This window comes from Vigna unguiculata, chromosome 6 (assembly GCF_004118075.2).
Source record: "Vigna unguiculata cultivar IT97K-499-35 chromosome 6, ASM411807v1, whole genome shotgun sequence".
Lineage (NCBI taxonomy): Eukaryota > Viridiplantae > Streptophyta > Magnoliopsida > Fabales > Fabaceae > Vigna > Vigna unguiculata.
Genome location: NC_040284.1, coordinates 29,029,619 through 29,052,876, shown reverse-complemented (window position 1 = coordinate 29,052,876; position 23,258 = coordinate 29,029,619). Strand labels below are relative to the sequence as shown.

General features: G+C 32.5%; 3 protein-coding genes across 4 annotated transcripts; 2 read left to right on the top strand and 1 right to left on the bottom strand.

Annotated features, from left to right (window-relative positions):
- Nucleotides 1-5,475: 5,475 nt before the first annotated feature.
- LOC114188900 lies at nt 5,476-12,703 on the top strand. 2 transcript variants are annotated; one of them, XM_028077565.1, is made up of 14 exons: nt 5,476-5,884; nt 6,778-6,859; nt 7,442-7,545; nt 7,772-7,898; nt 8,532-8,626; nt 9,158-9,281; nt 9,625-9,705; nt 10,257-10,355; nt 11,030-11,188; nt 11,283-11,343; nt 11,444-11,511; nt 11,623-11,667; nt 11,760-11,939; nt 12,025-12,703. In XM_028077565.1, exons 1-14 carry the CDS (start codon nt 5,847-5,849, stop codon nt 12,484-12,486), a joined length of 1,725 nt encoding a protein of 574 aa, XP_027933366.1. In that variant the 5' UTR covers nt 5,476-5,846; the 3' UTR covers nt 12,487-12,703. The 2 variants fall into 2 exon arrangements, with proteins under 2 accessions (XP_027933366.1, XP_027933367.1); XM_028077566.1 differs by having other exon boundaries at nt 5,477-5,884; nt 11,763-11,939.
- A 1,359-nt stretch (nt 12,704-14,062) lies between these two features.
- LOC114188901 (elongation factor Tu, mitochondrial-like) lies at nt 14,063-17,185 on the top strand. The gene is made up of 12 exons (XM_028077567.1): nt 14,063-14,229; nt 14,643-14,718; nt 14,823-14,915; nt 15,050-15,124; nt 15,398-15,502; nt 15,619-15,709; nt 15,836-16,041; nt 16,124-16,207; nt 16,300-16,365; nt 16,455-16,517; nt 16,645-16,885; nt 17,005-17,185. Exons 1-12 carry the CDS (start codon nt 14,063-14,065, stop codon nt 17,073-17,075), a joined length of 1,338 nt encoding a protein of 445 aa, XP_027933368.1. The 3' UTR covers nt 17,076-17,185.
- Nucleotides 17,186-17,310: 125 nt separating this feature from the next.
- On the bottom strand, nt 17,311-20,115 carry LOC114188899. The gene is made up of 2 exons (XM_028077564.1): nt 17,989-20,115; nt 17,311-17,897 (listed from the first exon to the last, which is right to left on the bottom strand). The coding sequence occupies exons 1-2, from the start codon at nt 20,050-20,052 to the stop codon at nt 17,472-17,474; spliced, it is 2,490 nt and encodes an 829-aa protein (XP_027933365.1). The 5' UTR covers nt 20,053-20,115; the 3' UTR covers nt 17,311-17,471.
- Between the last annotated feature and the right edge of the window lie 3,143 nt (nt 20,116-23,258).

The following is a 23,258-nucleotide window of genomic DNA, read 5'->3' as shown; positions in this document are numbered from 1 at the left end:
TAAAGTTGATAAAATTATCAATATGAGATAAAAAAAAAAGTAAATTAAATATATATATATATATATATAATAGAATATTAATCTAAATAATAAAAAACAATGTCTGTTGAAATGTAAAGTGCACATGGGCTAAATTTGAAAGGTGCAGGACCACTCAGCGGATTGGGTATGCAAGAACGACCGCTTCAAAAACTTCCAATCTCGTCGCTGTACGCTTAAACAATACTCTCCAATTTCGTCTAACCATACAGTGAATCCAATCTTATTTTTAACCATCAAATTTACTATACAATATACTATGGTAAGAATTCAAACAAGTTGAAAGTCTGATATTGATAGTAATGAATTGAAAGTTATATTTTTATCTTATGTATAAACTTCTTCCATGTATATATCTCTCTTTAAAAAAATATATAATTAATAACTGGAGTGTAACTCCTAATTTGGTTCATCTTTATTTATGTCAGGAGATAAATAATGTCACATACATCATAATATATCATAAATATGTGGAACTAATTAGTTGCCTTAAATAAATTGATAAAAGAATCATTTATTTATCTGTACGAGGTTAATCAAATAAGTAAAAGTCATCCGATTCTTTTATATAAAAAATAATAATTAAATCCAGTCGTTAATTTTATATGTATTATAATTGATTCATTCAATATTTGTTAATTTTTTAAATATAATATATTTTGCATGGATGTTATATATATATATATATATATATATATTTATGAGAAAAATGTTAATTGACTAATTAAATTGAATTTTTATATAAAAAAGCAAACAAGATCAAAACTTTTCTAATTAAATTTTAGGATAATTAAATATTAATAATTTTTATCTAATATTTTATGATTAAAAATAAATATTATATAAACTATGCAAGTATATATGAGATACGTGAGAAAACAATTGCTTCATTCAATACTTATCCTTCTTTGTTAATCAAGTTTCAATTTTGAATTCACTATAATAAGGTTAACTAGCCATTTGATTTAATTTATTGAAAAGTGTGTATTCAAGTTCCAAACTCGGTCTTAAGAACTAAAGATGAGGATCGTGCTCTTTGCAGAACTTAATCCAATATCTTACAACATGACTTGACAACAACCATGAACAACTTGCATTTGTATTCCTGAAGGCACTTCTCTCTTTCAAGAGGATTCAAAGCATATCAAGTTCTAGTAAGATTTTTCGTTTTGTATCAAATTAAACCACATATTCCATCGCTAATGCGAGCTCCATCGATTAATTTGAGTTTCATTAGTGCAAAAGTACTCTCCAAGTGGGATACTTAGCACATTAACTACAACATTGCACGGGTTGATACCCATAATGTTTAGTATCAATCACTGACAACTAGGACTATGAGGCTATCGTATCTCATTCACTCATGTAACTTTCGTCTCTCAGTGTTAGTGTCGGTCCAAAAGAGTGTTGTTTGTTGTAGAAATTGTAGCTCCATCCCATCAAGATTTTGTCCTAATGCGCTTAAAAAGGTTAAGGTAGAAAGTTATATTAAGTTGTCTTTAACATCTACTCATAAAGATGTGAGACTGACTATTTAACATACTAAAATAAGTCAACAGTCAAAGTTTAATTAAAGATGGTTCATATTTTGCTTAGTTGAGAGTTAAAGAAATGAAATCTTATATTTGGAATCAATTTTTCCTTCTATTGAAAAGACGAGGATTTGTCTTTGAAACATCTTTCATATCCACATATAATACCAAAATATTTTGATCTCAAATACATCAAAATAATATGTTAAGATCAATTACTACGGTATGTTTACTATAAACTTTCGTCTTGATTTTACTTAGGAATAACAACAGGTCGAGACGGACACAAATAGTGTCTGTCTACTCACAACCTCGCAACAAAAAATCATTTGCTACCCGTGCAGATACCAATTTAAAACATACTCGTGGATCTTTTTAAACTCGTGGGTATACGTGGATACCCGCAAATATTTAAAAAATATTCACGGATATTTTTAAACTCGTGGGTACCCATGAATACATACAAATATTTAAAAAATATATATTTTATAAATTTTTAAAATTAAATTTAAATAAAATTACAAACAAAATGTAAAATAAAATATAAATTAAATTTAACTTTAACTTAAATCTAATCTAATAAAATATAAATTAAAATTTAATTTTAATTAAATTAAGTTAATAAAACATAATTTTAATTTTTTACGGGTAACGAGTACTCTTGGTAGAACTGTCAAAACGGGTAACCTGGTCCGGCCCGACTTGACCTACCACGGTTGATCGCTTAGTGAGCCAACCCAACCATCTCACTTATTAGCAAGCCAACAAAATTCGAACCCGGTCCAACCCACCACAAGTTTGTAGGTTAAATGGGTTGTCTCACGGGTTCACTTAATTAAAAAAATATTATTTTTTATTTATTTTTCAGTCAAACTAAATTATAATTCCAATTAAAATCTAAATAAACTTCAATACAATCCAAATACAAACCAAAATCACAAAAATACAAACTATCTATGTGTTGGCTGAAAAGAAAAAAACATAATCTAACCCAAATGCAAAGTCCAACTTAACAAAAAAACACTTGTGTTGACCCTATATTTGCGGGTTGGTGAGCCAACTTGGCTCACCACATGTTCAACCCGGGTGAGCCGGGTCAAAAATCAATCCGTATTGAAATTGTAAAACAAATTTAACCCAATCCGACCCGAACCCGCAGTGGGCCTAATGGCTCACGGGTTCCAACCCATTTTGACAATTCTACCGATGGGTACGGATAGTATGATACTCACACCTAATCCGTTTATAAACGAGTATTAAAATACTCACTACCCGCTACTTACGGTAACAAATACTACCTATTCGTCGTGAATTTGATCTATGATATCCGCGGACACAAAAATTTTATATCCCTTATTTGACCTGTAAAATATATCTCTAAAAATAAAAGAAAAAACTAAATTATTCTTAAATTGTGTTCTTAAGTGTAATAATATTTAATCTAAGTAAAAAATTAAAACTTATACCAATTTTTGTTTATCTCTCTCGTCCAAATTACTTTAAACATCTTATATGTATTTTTATTTTTCTCTATTTTAATTTTATAATTTTTTATATATGTTACTATACGTGTTAATAATTGTAAAAATATTTCAAAACTAAATCTGTGTTATTCGTACATTTCACACAACAATATATTGCACATATACACATATTTGAATTGCACCAAAATTAAATAGTAATTTTAAAACACAAACCACCTTTCCTTCACTTTGTTTCTCCAAATTGAATAAATTACTAAACTATAATTACGACACTTTTCTTTTTATCACTTTTTTTCATGATTTGTTTCTGATAACTATAGTACAGATCCAAATCCCCTAATACTTAAATGCCAAAAATATTACCTTTAAAATAGTAAACCACATTTTAACAAAGATTAAAATTTAACTGAGATCAAGTAATTATATGGACATGAAATGCTATTTATCCTTTTTTTTTTATAAAAAAATAAGACTTAATTGATGCCTTTAGCTAGACCAATTTTCAGTCATAGACCAATTAATGCAATTTATTACAATTATTTGACAAAAACAACCTTTTTTTTTTTATAGAGGCATTATTTTGAAGAAAAAAACAAGGGAAAGTAATTAATTTAAAAACATAGAAAAATCAAATAACTATATTTTTTTAGAACATGAGAAGATAAGTGATTTTTAATCATTTTTATATATTTACAAAAGCTACAATTATTTTAAGATGAAATCTATTTAAGATGGAGTACCAATAGAAAAGGATATGATTGAAACCAAACCTCAATCATGGCTAGCACTTTTATGACTTCTCACATCACATGCCATGATCGTTTTAACTTTTCATTATGTTAAAGTCACGGTTTTCTATATAACTCGAACATCAATAATTAATTACCATAATTTGTGAAATGGCCATGTTTTCAGAAAGAAGAAAAGGCTGTTACAACCTATGATGTCTTGCTAACACATGAAACACAACATAAGTGGTGGATCCACATGTTGATTATTGTTGGGTAAGTTCATCTATTTTGTTTTCGCATTTACCAAAAAGTATCAATGGACTTTTGCTCTTCTTAGTGACCCAAAAGTATATATGGGAGGAGGATATAATCCTTCCTGAATAATTAAGTTGAATTTAGTAGAAATTATTTTAGATTAAAATCTTGTGGAGTTATAGGTTAGAAACATGTCAATAACGATAAAGTCACATCTTAAGAATTTAATCTAAACAATATAACTCAGGAGCAAGAGTATCGCGTAAACTATATATCCACAACTTATACAACATTATGTTATCAATTTCATTTCCGTATAGTTTTTGCCAAATAATTTTCAAAATCCAACTCCAGATTTTTCATGTATCAAAACCAGATCAAAATTCATCTATTCAACTTATCTCAGAACAATACAACCAGATCAGATTTTTCATATATATATATATATATATATATATATATATATTGTTTTAAAAGTTATTGGGTTAAATATGTTTTTGGTCCTTAACTTCTAGTAAAATTTGAAATTAGTTCATTTTTAAAATTTTGAATCAATTTAACCATTTATTTTTAAAAAATACATGAATTTAGTCCTTTTAACCAAATTTTGTTAAATATAGTTGACGTTTCAAACACAATACATGATTGTATTGAAGTTATTTATACTGATTGACACATCTTCGCTTCAATGTTATCTTAAATACTATCATAATGTGTGTGTTTGAAATGTTAAATAAATTCAACAAAATTTGATTAAAAAGTCTAAGTCTACATATTTTAAAAATGAAAAACTTAAATTAATTTAAAATTTTAAAAAGGGACTAATTCAAAATTTAAATAAAAAGTTATGAAACCGAAAAAACAAAGATGTTTAACTCAAAGTTATTACTCTGCGCTCTTGAATTTCTCGCACGAGAGAAGAATATAGCTGATGTGCATAGCATGGTAAGCTGGTTGTCCTCCCTAATATAATGTTTGTATCGATTGTTATTGTCCTACACTGGATAATCTATTATAAAATTTGTCAAACTTATCTAACGATAAAGTAGTATATTCATCTTAATTCAAATCAAACAAGTTCACAATATTTTCTTTAAGTTTTTACTTATTAAACAATCTATTAATTCTTTCATTGTGAAACATATATGATCTCTAAAAAGTGAGGGAGAGAAAACATAGAGAGATGTAATATGATATCATGAAGGCTTATGTATCATTCCTCGTCAGCACAGCAAAGCATACTGGATCATGTGCACCGCATTGGTGCTTTTGTAATATAAAAGTAAAATTAAGAAAATATAAAATAAAAGAAAAATATTAAAAACTGGCACAAACTTAGTATTATTTTTTGAAAGGACCGATGATTTAATACAGTATCGTATTCTTGCATTTTCAGTCCATTCATTCCGTCAGCAGCACAGCATCATCAGCTTATGTACTGTCTGCATTCAGTTGGAAGTTTGGCACAAGCTAGGCGACGACCAGACAAGGTTCACAACAACAACATCAATTTTTCCATTACTATTATTATTATTTTATTTTTTTATTTCCAACAGAAGCAAAGAAAAGAAGCACAGTTGGAGCTTGGAAGTAAACAAAAGACCAACAAAAACAAAAGCCTGCTCCCTCGGTCCCTTTCTCTCTGTTTCATTCTTCTTTGTCTCACAGTTGTCTTCTTCTCTCACTAAACCCTCTTTCTCTCTCTCTTTCCACACTTTTTCTTTCTTCTTTTCCTTCTAATTTCAAATGTTTTATACGTTTGCTTGAACACCTGAAACATATCACATCTCTGATCGTTTCAAAATATGGAACAGCTTGTCAACTTCATAATTCGGCCACCCAGGTACCATCTTTTCTCCTTCTTCCTCTCTGCTGGGATCCACTTTTTTAATCAAAGTTCTTTTTTTTTCTTCACATTCTCATCTTGGTATTTACTTATGCTTCTTCTTATTGATTTTTAGTATAATTGTAATCTTCCCTGTCTTTTTTTTTTTCAAAAGCAAAGAGCTACTAGAGCAAGATACAAGTATATTCAGTTTAGTGTTTTCATTTCCTTTGCATCTCCATACGATCATAGAGCCTATCATAGTGTGCTCATCCTGTTAACTCTTGTTTTGTTGGAAATTTTTGAGATCTGTTGTTAAGCTACTGTAAAAGTCTTACTTTTATGTAATGTGAGTATACTGTAAACCTTTACGTGATACTATACTGTGAACACTGATAGCCACGGCAAGCTTGTTCTGCAAATTTCTTACTTTTCCAGACAAACATTTGGAAAAAGCTTTTATTTTATAATTCATACCTTCTATATTAGTATTACTAGAACAAGTTCCCATTGTTTTCTGTTGTGAAAATGAGATCTGTGCATCATGTAACAATTATCCTCTGAATCTCGAGAACACTAGACTTTTGAAATGTTCTTTAGGCTTTTGGGTGACAGATGAGAATATATGGACTCCTCAAAAAAAAAAAAAGTAAGGGAAATGAAAATACCATGTTAGTTAAAATATTTCCCGAGTTACAATGAAAGAAAACATTCTTCTATTTTTGAAGATATATCTGATATGCCCTTCTAAAAATAGCTACATACTTGAGGTCATCTTTCTGCAATTATGTTATAAGATGAATTGACATTGAGTTCTGTTATCTATATGATAGTCATTTTTTGCTCTGTTTATGTTTTAAGTGTAATTGTGACATTTATGTTATATGACTGTATCTGTTTCTGGTATGCAGAGCTGAATATGATCCAAAGAGTGATTTATTGGATTATGAGTTCATGCTAAAAGGAAAGTGGTTTCAACGGAAGGATGTGGAGGTACAGTTAAGAATAAATTCAGTATGTTGGTAAAGCATTGGTTCTGGGAAATACATGAGATAGTTGATTTATCTAGTTTCATAAGGTTTGTTTGGACAAACTTTTGTATAAGAACTTCTTGGAAAGAAAAATATGCGTAGGAAACAATGAAACTGAGTTTTTCACAAGTTAAGAATTAGTTTATTTACATGAAATTAAAGTTTTTGGGAAGTTACAGGAGAAAGCTTCTATAAGTTTGCTTATTCATAAGCTAATTTGAACTTACGGACAAGCTCGTCTAAATAGTTCCACTTTTGTAATCATAAGTTTAACCATGAAAGAAGGTTAGTTTCATTAATCCCAATTTATTTGATTGCTCTTTCGGAGAACTGTCTCAAAGTATTTCTTGACTAGGATTCCAGAAAAATGAAGGAACGGGTTAGCCAATTATAAAAATTAGTATGTTACTCTGTTTATTGTAGCATATGAAATGAATGTATTTGATCTTCTTTTTATGTACCAAATCAATTTTTAACTCATTCTATTTGGTTGAGTTGATCACTTGAATTAACAGATTCTCATGTAATACTTGATATTCTGCAGATAAAAAACAGCCATGGGGATATTCTTCAATGCAGTCATTACATGCCAATTGTCAGTCCCGATGGAAAGCCTCTGCCATGCGTTATATATTGCCATGGAAACAGGTAATTCTGAGATAAGTGCATTTCTTTGTTGGTTTACTTGGCTAGCATGCAATTCCATGATTGAAAGAGACAGTTCCATTTTCAAACGTTTATTTTTTTATTTTTTTCAGTTTTTTTATGTAGCACTATAAATGTATTCTTTGCTGTTGGTTGCTGGTTGGTGCTTCACATTTAATTTATTTCAGTTTCATGCGGTCTTGCTTATTTTGTACAATGTTTATGGCAGTGGATGCAGGGCTGATGCCAGTGAAGCTGCTATAATTTTACTTCCTTCAAATATTACAGTTTTTACCCTGGATTTCTCAGGATCGGGAATCTCTGGAGGAGAGCATGTCACTCTAGGTTGGAATGAAGTAAGTGCTTTCTCATTAACTGTTTGATCTTTGAAACATCTCATATTTAATTGGATCATCATCATTGATACAATTACTTTTATTGCTGTCTTTGATGGGGATTAATTTTCTCCATATCGATCACGGGCGTCAAAAGGCCAAGAGACCAAAAGAAAAAGTATATCAGAAAAAGACTAATATATGGAATGAAAGGTTTTCAAAGTTAGAGTAGCACCTAATGCGATTAAACTGACAAAATTTACCTAGGGCTTGATCACGAGAAGAGAGGACTGTTAGAGGTTCTAGTTGAATAAAAGTGGATAAAATGGAAGATAATCCAATGAAAAAAGGGGCAGAGGAAAACCAAATAAACTGGCGTATACTCAAGTTCAATGCTAAAAATATTATCAACCTGTCCAAATTATTTTTAGTAACATTTATGTTGGAGTATCATTGGCAGAGAATATGAAACTTACCATGTGCCAGAGGCAGGGTACTTCTGACCCTCATTTTTTTCAAAATTGCTTACAACACATCACAGTGTAAATGAAATGTTTATGGTTGTACTATATTGTGAGTTTGCATATGCACTAATACCATTTTCTTTGTTGCCCTTTCCATTATGAATATTATTTAACATTCTTGTGTTTTCAGAAGGATGATCTGAGGGCTGTGGTCAACTATCTGCGGGCAGATGGAAATGTCTCTTTGATTGGCTTATGGGGACGCTCGATGGGTGCTGTGACTTGGTAACTTTTCATCATCTACTTCTTCATACGACCTTACATTGTAAATAAAGTTAAAGAAAGGTCTCATAGATAGTGGTTGTACATAGGGTTGTATATGGTCCATTATAAGTCTGACCTTGTAGTTAATTGTCAATAAGTTGATTACTTTGTTAAAGATTAGAAACCACATAGTTCACCTTATCTTTGGCATACTCTTTTAGTAAGAGCTGGTGTGGCTTGAGATGAAATATGAAAAAAGAGTTCAGTACAATTTCTTTTTATTTGTTAATGATCATGGCATTGGTAATCGTACATGACCTTAACTAGTAAAAGAGCGTTAGACTAAACATTAATGAATGGTCTGTAAATTGACCTTATCTCTAATCGACGTGAGACTTTTAACGATAATGGCAGTTTATTCTTAAAGTCAGTGTATAAACTCCCTGATTGTATCGCAATTCAGTCTTACCAGTATATATATATATATATATATATATATATATATATATATATCACTTTCCTTCTCTCCATTAATCATGTCATTCCTTGCAGCCTTATGTATGGAGCTGAGGATCCTTCAATTGCAGGGATGGTTTTGGACAGTCCCTTCTCGGATTTGGTTGATTTAATGATGGAACTTGTAGGTACATACAGAGTCCGTCTGCCAAAATTCACAGTGAGTGTAACAATGTATTACATTTTTCGGATGAAAATGAGAATACTTCTACTAAAGTAATGTAACCAAAACTATTAATCTATAATCTCATTTCATCTTATAATGCTTATTCACATTGGAGTTACGAAAATCACATCCAGGCTTAGTATATGGTCTGTTACCAACCACACGTAATCAAAAGTTTGCAACATATGAGCATGTTTAGCCCTTCAAAGGAATCTTTAAATACATAGGGCTTGAAATACTTTTCGTAGCCCTGGTTTCTCTCTTATAAGAATAGATAGTAATTTCCCTACAATTTTTCCATGTATTAATAGTTCATTTATATTGGTTCATGTTACAGGTGAAGTTTGCAATTCAATACATGCGAAAAGCAATCCAGAAGAAGGCAAAATTTGACATAATGGACTTGAACACACTGAAGGTTATTTTTTGTCTTGATTTTTTTGTTTAATGAAAAATTTTAATTCTTTTTTCCTTTGTGCATTGTATGTAAATAATCATCGATTTGACAGAAAAGTAATTGGTGAGCTTTCGTTGCTTTTATCTTTATTTGTTTGCATAACTCTAGTTCAAATCCACCCCAGCTTGGTTGAGAAACATTTAATTTTTTAGCTTGAACTTGAAATTGAGTCTTTGTTCTCTCTCTGTTTTTGGATAAATGTATACTTAGTTTGTCGCTCATGCTTGTGCTGGTTAGTTCAAAGTATTCATGAAATATAGAAGGACTAAGGCAAAACGACCGAAAAGGAAATGGTGTGTACAATTTTTTGTTCTCTTGAATTGAACATGTCAAATAATGACTTCAAAACGTGTAGAATTTTTCTGTTATGTGCTTATGAAACATTTTTTTTTTCTATTAAAGGAGTGAGCGAAAAAAAAAATTCGGGGAAAATCTACAATATTCAATTTCTTTTGGGTTTTCACACTTTCATATCCTTCACCGCATTCATTCGTTATTTGTTTGCATTGCAGGTAGCAAAATCTTGTTTTGTTCCTGCTCTACTTGGGCATGCCATTGAAGATGATTTTATTCGTCCTCATCATTCAGATCGTATATTTGAAGCTTATATGGTAAATATGTTTTGCAAGAATTTGGCTTAAATATGTTTTAGTAGGACAATGTTTGCTTTTAGTCCCTTTTTTTCTTCTAGTCTCATTTATGAAAATCTGTTGTGTAGTCCATGACATGGACTAAGGGACCAAAAGAAGACCGATTTTTTTAGGAACTAAGAGAAGGAATATTTCTATATTTAGATGGACTAAAACATATTCCACCAAGAATTTTTACTTCCTGCTTCCTTTTTGTTTATTAAACCAAGGGTCTTCCTAATCAAGAAATGATTAAGAAATTAAAAGTAGAACACTTTTATAGGTAATTATGAAAAAACACATTGAAAATTTTAGAAAAATAAATTTTTACACGTATCAATAAAAAATTCTTTTTAATTAATTTCTCAAAGGACATTAGTCTTATACTAAACTGATTACATAACTACAGTTGTCTTCCAACTCTGATCAAACAGTGTTGTCATTTTTGTAAGCCTGTGTTACTTTATGCATGTTTGCTGCTTTAGAATTCTAAAATGTCTTCTAGATAGTTTCTCAAACAGAACATGTTATGGTTCTTATACGAATAATCCATTTTAGACATCACATTCTCTCTTTCTTTTATCGTCTTAGTTACCTTACCCATTCTTGTATGTCTGACTTTTTTGATCTAAACATGGGTTGTTTATGGTTTGTAGGGAGACAAAAACATAATTAAATTTGATGGAGATCACAATTCTCCCCGTCCTCAGTTTTATTTTGATTCAGTAAACTTGTTTTTTCACAATGTTCTGCAACCTCCAGACGATGAGCTCGGGGAATCATTTTTTGACATTATGAATGATTACTTTGGTAAGGTAAATTCACCATGCATCTCTTTGATTTCATTTTGGTCAGAATGCCAAGTTCCATTCTTTAACATTTTTTTCGATGTTTATTTCTTTTACACAGGATGTTTGGAGATCCGTGCATGAATTTGGCTATGGCAACGAACCATCATTTCAAAACAAAGGCATGACTCAAACTATTCCTTATGCATTGGTATCCATGATATGCATTTGGTAGCCCTGCTTCTAATGCAAAGCTCTTATTTGTTTCTTTGTTAATTGCAGAATCATCAACAAGCAGTAGCATGGATGAGAAGCAAGTCCGTTCAAAAAGACCAATGAGTAGGATGGAGGTTTGTGTTTCTTTGTTCTTAGTTTACTGTCAGAACTCAAATAGCATGCAATTTCCAACAACTTGCTGTGAAAATATTCACATTGTAATAACTGTTGTTTGACTTTCTCAGGTTCCATCACATATTTCTTCAAAAGATGGATACCGTGATTGTGAGGTATTGTTTTATCTTTTTTCATGTCTTTGTATTAAAATATATTTTGTTCTTTCTCCATATGAATAGTAAATTAGTGCTGTACCTTTGTGCAGCAGACACAGAAATGTGATGATCTTTCCTCCTCCTCTTCTGCAATGATTAGTTTTGAATTATCAAATGGTCGTCTCTATAGTCCCCTTGTCCCAACCGATTTAGGTGGTGATGACCAGTACGTGGAATTTCAACTCGATGACTTCACGGCCATTCCATCTACTGCAATGGAAGAACAAAAAGTGAGTCCATATTACAATCTGTTATCACATAACATTATTCAAAATTTTGAATGCATGATGGTATAAACTGAAACTTTTCATTCAGATGTTCATGGAAACAGTGATAGATCCAGAGGTAGAACAACCACATACCATGTCTGTTGAGCCATCAGACAAGAATGATTCACACGGTTCTTCACAAGAGATTTCCAACCCTGTGCAGATAGAATCTTCTTTACTCAAAAACTGTGTGCATTCCACAGCCGCAACAATTTCCACTGCATCTGATGTATGCGAGCCCTTGAAAACTGAGTCAAATTCCATTTCAATGATTCCAAGTCTTTCTTCGAACAAAATATCACTACCACCATTAGACAGTGGGAGTATTACAGACAGTGCTTCTACTAGTAATGACAGTTCTGCTACCTTACAAAGTTCATCTGACACTGACATATCACACTATACAAAAGCCACAGTAACTGTTATTAAGAATCCAACAGGCAATGTCTTGAATGGCTTATTGCGGCGTTGGGATTTCAACTTTTTCAGAAACAGATACAATCGATAACATTAGAGAGAGTCATTGTTTTTTATGACTATAAAATTACTACATAGTTTGTAAAATGCCCCACAGAAGAAATAGGTTGTTTGTTTGTACTAAAGTTTTGCATGTTTAGGTTATCGTGTAGCTTTTATCTAAAATTCTTTCACTGTAACAGAGAATTGTTGTGTTATTACCCCTTCGAATTGTAATTTCTGGAGTCTGCATTACTGGTCTTTGTTTATTCATGATTTATTGATTTTTCCTTTAATTTTTTTCGTTTTTGTTATCAAAGATTGGTGTAATCGTGTCCAACTACTCTGGGGGCGGCTTTCACGATCTTTTGGTAAATTTATATTACTTTGTAAATGGTTTTTTTATCCATCTATTTCTTTTCATATAATATAATAATAATAATAATATGATTATTATGTACATTTTGAAGCGCAAAACAATGGGGGCAATATTTAACAACAATTTTTCTCATGTCAAAATGTTTTAGCCTGGTTGATATTTTATTTTTAAAAGACAATTTTTTGTTTACTGTCTCTTTTAACCCTAGTAGTAACACTATTCTAATTTCCGTTAATATTAATAATAGGATTAATCAATTTTCATTAATCTTACTAATTTTCCCAATCTCAACAAATTTCTACTATATTAATTTAGTTTGAAAATAAATAAAAAATTATTTCAAGGTGTGTAAAACAATGTAAAATATGTGTACAGTGTAAATATATTCTAATTGAATTCATATTTGTAATATGAACCTAAAAATAAAAGAATACTCACAATTTGTGCAACCATGAGACTAAACAGAACTATCAAATGAAAATGAACAACAAATTCATACAAAAGAAATAATATTGACAATCAAGAAAAAATTCATACAAAAGAAATAATATTGACAATCAAGAAAAAACAGTTGGGCACAATAAGAAGTTATTTCCCTAAGAATAATAAGAAAAGTCACATTCAAACATGAGCTTTTAACTTAGTGGGCCAACCATTCTATTTTTAAAGTTGTGATATACTTTTCTCCTTTAATTCTCTAAAAAAAAAATTAGTGTGTCACTGAGTTTTGTCATTTTTTAACAATTGGCCCGGCGGTTAAACAAGAAAATGGTAAAGATTAATAAGATTGATTTAAAAATTATTAAGAAAATAAATTTGGCTAAAAATTACTAGTTGATGAATTTTTTAAAGCATAACTTACGACAGTTTTTTAATATAATTATTTTATTATTTTAAAAATAAAAATGGAAAATTTATACATTGTTTAAGAAATTGTTATTTTAAAAACTATCATCACATTTGAACATTACATTTAAATATTATGATATATATATATATATATATATATATTTTAATGTGTTTTTTCTAATATCATTAGGTTATGATATTACATTTTTAATATTATTTAATTATTATATCATTATTTTATTAGTATTGATTGAACTAGGTTGTATCATAAGATCTTTATGGATTCTGTTGCAACAACGTGTTTGTTATAAATAACAAAAGTAGACAAGAACAAGAAAGTAATATTCAAACTTCACTTGTCATCATCTCTTCTTCCTCTCCTTTACTATAATTCATCCCTATGGCTTCTGTTGCTATCAGAAACCTATATTCTAAGCGTCTTCTTTTCTCTTTGCATTTCACAAATGCTTTTCATTCATTCTCTTGTGCCACCATATCCCAAAACTACAATGCATCTCCATTGGATCTTGTTTCTTTACGGAGATCCATGGCCACCTTCACTCGAACGTAAGACCTTTCTAGGGAGAACACTAATTTTTTTTCTTCTTTTTATGTTAGTTGAAGATTTTCTTGTTAGTTTCTTTTGGTGGTGGCCAAAGCGATTTATATTTGTTATGGGTGTTTCTTACTTAATATGACAATATACCTAACCTTGCATGTGGTGATTCATCTACGTATATAAGCAAAATATTGGCCTCAGATCGCCAAAGTAACCCGTTTCATTATTTTTTTTACAGTCTTCATTATATATGTATGTATTCTTATTCTTCTTCAACCAATCCTTTTGGAGGCATTGGGTATTGTGGATATGGAAATAAAGATAGCAGATAGAGACATCTATTGAATCCCACGTAAAAAAGGACCTTTGCAATACGAGGGTTGTTTAAAGTGTGTTTCTTTTTTATTGTTTGTCTTTGCAGAAAGCCCCATCTTAACGTTGGCACAATAGGACATGTTGATCATGGGAAAACTACACTAACTGCTGCAATAACCAAGGTTTGGGTTGATTTCTTTGTCTTCATACTTAAACAGTGCAGAGAAATTCCACCTTTTATTTTCTTTAAGGCATAAACCTTTTTGTGATTTTGTGGAACTTGCAGGTGCTAGCTGAAGAAGGTAAAGCCAAAGCCGTTGCCTTCGAGGAAATAGACAAGGCTCCCGAGGAGAAGAAGAGAGGAATTACTATTGCTACTGTGAGAGATAGATCACTGTCTTTTTGGAAGTCCATTCTAAAATTATGCATATAGTGAATGATACATAACTAGAATGTTATATGAACAAAATTTTGTTACCTTCTCTTGGGCCTCTTATCATGACGATCTTGCAGGCTCATGTAGAGTACGAGACAGCAAAGAGGCACTATGCCCATGTTGATTGCCCAGGACATGCAGACTATGTTAAGGTAATGTTAGTTGGAAATTGGATCAGACTTGGTTAAAGTATCTACTTCAACAGGTGGATTAATTGTTTTCTTTATTTATATGGGTCAATTTTCTCGGTGTGAATTACGATCCTAATGCTTTTTTCCTTCTCTATTGAGTTCAATGAACATAATTTGCCTTACTCTGAAGAATGTCTGATCTTATCTGTGCATGATTGATTATTTGATTCTCTTGTGTATGTTCTATAATCCGCATGTACTCATCTTCAATTAATTTATTTGTTCAAATCGCAGAACATGATAACTGGAGCTGCACAAATGGACGGTGGAATTCTTGTGGTTTCTGCACCAGATGGGCCAATGCCTCAAACAAAAGAACATATACTGCTTGCTCGGCAGGTTGTTATTTTGTCAATATGCAAAAGTAAAACTCAGTTTTTATGAAATCTTACTAGATTACGACAAAACCAAAATACCATAACATGCATGGGTATTTTTCTTGTTTCCTGCGTCAGGTTGGTGTGCCATCATTGGTTTGCTTTCTAAATAAGGTTGATGCTGTTGATGATCCAGAGTTGCTTGAACTTGTGGAACTGGAGCTTCGTGGTATGAAGTATTAGCTTATCGTTTTATATGAATGGGAAGAAAATTTAATGTACTAATGATCATAATGTTTATTTATATTTTCCACTAAATGGATGTGCATCCATTGACAAACCAAACATTTTGCAGAACTTCTTAATTTCTACAAATTTCCTGGGGATGAAATTCCAATTGTGCGAGGTTCTGCTCTCTCTGCTTTACAGGGGACAAATGAAGAACTTGGAAAGAAGGCTATTTTGAAACTAATGGATGCTGTGGATGAATACATTTCTGATCCTGTGAGGAAACTTGACAAGCCTTTCTTAATGCCAATAGAAGACGTTTTCTCAATTCAGGTAAGCAAAAAGATCACAACTCATGTGAAACAGAACATAATAAGTAGTCTTGGTACTCTATTTTTTTTTCTTTTTTTTCTAGGGGCGTGGAACTGTTGTCACTGGTCGTGTTGAACAAGGCACCATCAAAGTGGGAGAGGAGGTTGAAGTATTGGGACTAACACAGGTACACGTGAAATCAAATATGTATTATAATGTCATGTTAATGAGTGTTTTGCTTTATGTTATATGGTTTTGTATTTCTCTGTCTGTTTACAGAGTGGACCTTTGAAGACTACTGTGACTGGTGTGGAAATGTTCAAGAAAATTTTGGATCGAGGGGAAGTAAGTAAAATCATGGAACCATCCCTTCTTCTTCGTTCCTTTTACCTGAATTTGAATTGATGGATAATTAGTTGTGTTTCCATTTCTAGGCAGGTGATAATGTGGGACTTCTTCTTCGTGGTCTGAAGCGCGATGATGTTCAACGGGGAATGGTGAGTGGGACTAACTCAAGGTTATCAAATTTCTGTTCAGCATTGATTAAAACTTCATATGGTAGTGAAAACGAACCAATTTATTTTTGTTTTTCTGTTTCTAAATTTTCTGTTGGTGAAATTGCAGGTCGTGACCAAGCCTGGTGCTTTGAAAACGTATAAGAAGTTTGAAGCAGAGATTTATGTGCTATCCAAAGATGAAGGTGGACGTCATACAGCTTTTTTCTCTAACTATAAGCCTCAGTTTTACCTGAGGACTGCAGATATTACTGGAAAGGTGGAATTACCAGAAAATGTTAAGATGGTTATGCCTGGTGATAATGTGGCTGCAACTTTTGAGCTGATGTCACCTGTTCCTCTTGAAATAGGTAGGTAGAGTCCTTGATTATAGATCATAAAGATTCCGCATATTATCTACAGATCTCAGTTACTCATATTACATCCAGCATTATGATGTTCTGACAGTATTCACTTTATTTATCAACAGGACAAAGATTTGCTTTGAGAGAGGGAGGCAGAACAGTTGGTGCAGGAGTTGTCTCCAAAGTGATTTCCTAGGATGTTGGTCTAAATTCTACAACATTTTTTTACCTGTAATTTGTAAATAAGTCATGAATAGGGACTAAGAGCAGCCTTCTAGGAGGACTTTATGATGTGACTGTTTTTTGTGGTTGATGCGGTGATTCAGTTTCATCAGTCTAGCCTAATGAAGAAAAACCCAATATTATATGGAGTTTCTTTGTTCAATTTCAATGCAGGAAGGGAGGAATTTAATCATAAAGGGACACATGGATTATTTAATTCAAATAGTAACATTGAATCTGAAAAAACAAATAATGAATAAATCATTGAGTCAGGCTCTATTTCCAGACCCACCAGACAGTGTGGTCTTCCTAGAGATTTACTAGTTTCCACACATATGTACAGGTATACTATACCATTAAAGTGATTGTTTCACCTATCTTCCATCAACTTCAATGCTGTCTCAACCAGTGAGTGAATTGGTAGATTGTGCCTGTTCAGACCAACAGTACCGGAGAAAACATTAAAGCTTTCAAGCTCTGAAGTGGTCTCCAAGACACTCTCCAGCACCTCCTCCATCCCCAAACCCTTGAAAGTGTGAATGTTTTCTTCCCTTTCTTTCATCATCCAAATTGCTAGCTCTATCACAAACCTCCTTATCCTTGGTACCTTAGTTGGAGGATATGGGTGTTTCTTGAGAATATGGACTAGTTTATTTGCTAGTTCAGCCTCAGTGATTCGAGATTCTTCAAATACAGTGCTTGATTCAGAAGAATCCATGAATGTGAAAACACTTGCCGCTAGTCCAATCATCACTTCTTGAAGCTTGTTTTCTTGTGACATGATGGCCTGAAGTATCTGCAAGGTTGTGCAATGGTTAAAAATTAAGTTTGAAGCATACATGGCCCATGTTACTAGCCCAAAATTATGATGGTAGAGGAATACTTACTGTGGGTGCGGCAGCTGTTACCTCCCTTAACTGTTTGAAGCATTCTGATCCACTGTAGTTGCATAAATTTCTTATAATCCTAGCAGCATTGACACGAAGCATTGGAACGTTCAATGCTTCTATCAGCCTTTCCATTACTTTTAACTTCGAAATCCTATGACAATTGCTCTTGCTTTCCAATGCCAGCATTGCTAGGGCCTCCCCAGCAACAGTGGTTACATCTTTCTGATTTTCAGCAGTGCAATCTTTGAAAAATATGTTGAACAATTCTTTAAGTACTCCACCTGTGCCTCCGATCCTTTCTCTTGCCTCCTCTTCCAATGCCAGACTGGTTAAAATTTCTATGCTCAGTTTCTGTAGCAAGGGGTGTTTCTCTCCATGCATCAAAATATCTCTGATGTTGCTGATTGTGAAAACTATCTCCGAAATCTCCCTTCGAAGATGTTTCCCGTTGGTGCCTGTTGTGCTAGCAAGCATCTTCACCAGCTGCAGTGATCTCTTCACTGTCAGAATCTGAGATGGCGTAACATTCTCATTCTTCAGCAACCTTTCTTCAGCATGTGTGAAGTCTATGATCTTTGGGAGCAGACCTCTGGTGTTTCCAATCTTTCCACAGTTGTCATGATCACGGGCAAGTTTCTTCAGAATGAGGAGTCCCAAATGGTTAAATGTCCAGTAGCCATAATTTGGATGATCAAATACGAGTTTCTTTTCTCCAATTTCATCAGCTGCAGGTATGCAGTTCCTGTTAGTTTGGAGAAGAGAAGAAATCGATTCCATAGCGCCAGGTATCCCAGCTATGCGCAGAGAGTTCTGCTTCTTGCCAGCTAGTGCTGACAAAATCTCTGCAGCTGAGAGCCTAATTTCTTCCTCCTTGTGGTCTGTCCAATTCAGCATCTCAACTAGCCTCTCCACCACAGATATGGAAATTCCAAGCTTCTGCAGGGTATCATCTGAAAACCGTTCGCTCAGCGCGAATTGGCGAAGAATCCTTGCTCCAATGAGCTCCTCATCAGGCGAGTTTGAGGCCAAGAGATCCATGGCAAAACAGACAATGTCCATTTGCAACCCATCAAATATGCTTCCATTGACACACCTAGAATAAGCATCATAAAAGAACCTTCTAATCGACACCATCCCTGATGGCCCCAATTCGCACTCTCTGTTAACCTCATCCAACAGTTTGCAGTAACTGATCTTCCATTCCCAGTAAGTTTTCTCCATCAAGAACAACAAAGCCTCAGCCAAAGCCAAGGCATAAAATATATTCAAAGCAGACTCCCGGTTCCTCCTGTCAGTGTCTCCCTTGGCAACCTCCCCATAATTACGCTTGATGAGCTTCATCGACGAAAGAACCACACAAGCCGTGGCAGAGAAAAGCTGAAGCCAATATAAAAGCTTGCTTATGTGCCTTGAAAGGAAAAACCATCTAGCACATGGTAGAAGTGGAACATCTGAACTAATCCACGTGCGAGTTGGTGTCCTTGTGTTAAAGGTACCATCCCTGTACCTGGGGGTCACATTAGCCTCCACCATGTCTCTCCTTTGCCTCTTCATTACAATTGGCTTGAAAAGGCTTTTCACACCTTGAAGAAGCAGGTTTGGACTGGACCTGAGCATCCTGAAACTATTGATCCCAGCATCAGTTATAGACCACGTGGCTTGGTGCTGCCACTCAAGCTCGTGGCTCCTGCTGAAAATCCTTGTCCCTTCAATCAACAGTATGATGGTGATGAACCAGAAATCGGTTTTGTCCAAGGTGATGGCAAAACCGCCGAGAAGAACAACGGTTGCCCAGATGAAACCAAGAGTTCCAAGACTAGTGGCTGCTTTTTCAAGCACCGCAAGACGAAGTGCGAAGAGGGTCAGCTTCTTTTCCGGTGCTCGAACCGTCGTGGAAGGAAAAGAGTTATCTGCATCGCTGTCTCTCTTCTCGATGCTGCCGAGTCCGCGAGGCTCAAACATTGTGATGGTTTTGCTTGTCTCGCTTAGCCTTTTGAGTTGAGCAACTTTCACACAAACACTCTCCTCTCCCTCTGTCTTCAGAGAAGGTCTATGATCCATGAAGGTATGGTATGTTGCAACCTTGAAGTGAATGTTTCTAACCTTCTTGTGTCTATGAAGGGTGAAGGGTGAGAGGGTTTTATACAGGAATGGAATGAAGGAGAACGAAGAGCTTAGAGGGCACGTTTACAATGAGGCGTGTTGAGGAAAGAGTGACGTCAAGCTCTCTCTGTTTTCGTCTAGTTTGAAGATGGTGTTGGTTATGCTTTGGTAGCAATCTTGGTAACGTGAAGAAGGGTTAACTTGTTTCTATCTCTTGCAAAGCTTGCATTGTTTTCTCTTTCTAGAGAGTTTCTTGTAAGTGACAATCTGAAGAGAGTACGTAGTATAACACAAAAGCGGATATTTCACGCTTTTATGAAGTAGCAGCTTCGAACATTCACACCCTTTTGATTCAAAGGAGTAGTAACAAGTCAACCACTTTGTTGTTAACTGCCTTCGTCTTTCTCTCTTTTTCACGTTCGGCAGCTACAGAAACAGAGTTCTACTTTTGTAACATCATTCAAGTTGTCTTTACGAATTCAACAGCACGAAAACCATGTATGAATAACCTGGTACCTAGTTTGATTTCCGTCGCAATCATTGATTAGATTCGTATCGCTGTTACAAAACAAAAGAATGAAATCTACTAAATACAAATTGTCATATTTTTTCTGTCTGTTTGTTCCTGATTTCATGGAGTTTGGACCATTCACACGAGGAAATGTGAGTCAAATAGATATAACATATACTACAAATATTATTTCCAAGGTATTAAATAATAAGAGTTATTCATTAAAGATTTTCACGAAAATATAACATATATACAATATATTTAAAATTATTTAACAGAAAACATCTATTTTTTCTCAAAGTCGATCATGCAAAACTAAATAGGTTCATAGGTGGGTAGTTTTTTATTTGTTCAAATAGATCCCGATTTGTATACTTTAGCACACATTTGATTTGACAAAAACAAATACAGTAAATATATTAATTTATGTAAAAATAATAATAACATATTTTTACTAAATATTTTCCATTAATGGAAATCTAGTAAGAATAACTGAACAAAATACCATCCATTCATGAATTGTCAATTGAAAAGTATTGGTCGACCAAGTAAAAAAAAAAATACCAGTTGTGGTTTGCAAGCTCATAATTTTATCTAAAAATGTTTTTGTTGAACACAAAGTGAGATGTTATTGGTATTTCAATTTATCATTAATTTATGTTCAACTTGCGGTTAACATTAATAAATAATAACAATTAGACATTAATTTTGGTGTACTTAATTCCACTCTACTTGCACGATTTTTTTTTTTCACACAAAAACCGCATAATCTAATTTTGAAACACAAATTAAGTGGGTTACTTAAGCTCATATTTACACGATTCAAATCCTACACTAAGCTTAATATAACTCAATATAATCCTTCTAAAAAAAGAACATAAGGAAACAATGCATTTCTAGTTTCTTTACTCAACAAAACAAAAGCGAAATGTAAAGTGAAGAAGTGAGTTCTATTAACAATACAGCAAATAGAAAATGTACTTGCTCATAATTTACATTAATATATATATATATATATATATATATATATATATATATATATATATATATATATATATATATATATATATGAATTGAGTGTAGAATCATGATGAGAAAGAATTGTAAAGACATTAGAGAAGTAGTGTCACACGGGTTGATAGTTTAAATCGATTAATTTACTTAAAGTGTTTCCTTATACTATTAATCATTATTATAAAACTAATACTTTAATTTTATTGAAGAGTCAACTATGTAGATATAAATTAAAACATATATATTATTTAAATATTATTAAATAATATTTTAATATTTAAAATATATATAAATATAAAAATTATGAAAAAATAAAAGATTATAGTTGTTGATTTCAGATCGTCTTACTTTTGAATCAGATCAAATATGTCTAATTAACTGATTAAATGAGCTAAATTTGATCCAATATAGTAAACTGGGTCGGCTTATAGAATAAAATTCATTTTAAGTCTCAACAAACATGTGAATGTAAAGGAACAGCGAAATATACACAAAATTGAGTTTGTTTATCATTAGTTTCTCTAAATAAAGGCTATACGACACGGGAAAAGTGTCTGTGTGGTTTGATGTTGGAGTGCACGGATAAACCATTATCATGACACTCACAATTTTTCATTCAAAACGAGTTACTTCTAATTGCGTTGCTCATGCGTGCTGCACATCTTCTACAATAAACAAAATTGTTTGTTAAGATTCTACCTCAAGCATTCTTCATTATATCTTTCTGAAACCATCTTACTATATGAATCAATGTATAATTTAATATCACAAAACTAGTATGCAAAATGATATTTGCATCTTAATTATATATCATTGTCTAACTTTATCTTTAATCAACTTGGAATCTCCAATCATAACCAACTGTGTATTCTTTAGCTGCTATATATATATATATATATATATATATATATATATATATATATATATATATATATATTTTTTTTTTTTTTTTTTTTTTTCTGATCATGTAATACTAGACATTCATATTATATTATGAGTTGTCTTCCGAAATTCAATTTGAGCTGAACTAAAACGATAACAGAATATCAGAATGTATAAATTTGGTTGGACAATTTTCATGGAATAAACTATAGCATTTAAGTCTAGAACTAACTGCATAAGAATTGGGACTAGCATGTGGTAAGAAAAAGCAGTGACAAGAGGTGTTTATATTCATAAGGGATAATATGTATTGTTTATTGTTTGATAAAAAAAGGGAGAGACAGAGACAGAAAGAAAGAGAGTACTCATTATTATTCAGTATTAATGCAATGAGTGCCTCTGATGTGGTGAGAAAGGAAAATAATAAAGGTTTTGGTGAAGTGCTCTTTCGTTTTCGTTTCTGGGTCCCAGAAAGCTTAGGCAAAAAGGGAAAAATAAAAGAAAGTGAAAGAAAAAGAAGAAGGGCAAAGAAATGAGGACCTTAGAAATTTACAAGAATGAAATCTAGATTATTTGGTTTCTTAAAGTAACCCTGGCCACACATTTTTGCTTGGAGAATATATTGGCTTTATTTTACGCGTACACGTAAAACAGATCTGCGTTATGTTATGCTACAACTACAAGCTTAAGCCAATTCAGATTTTTTTGAATAAAGATAGAATTAATTAATGATTGAAATCATAATATAAAAAATACT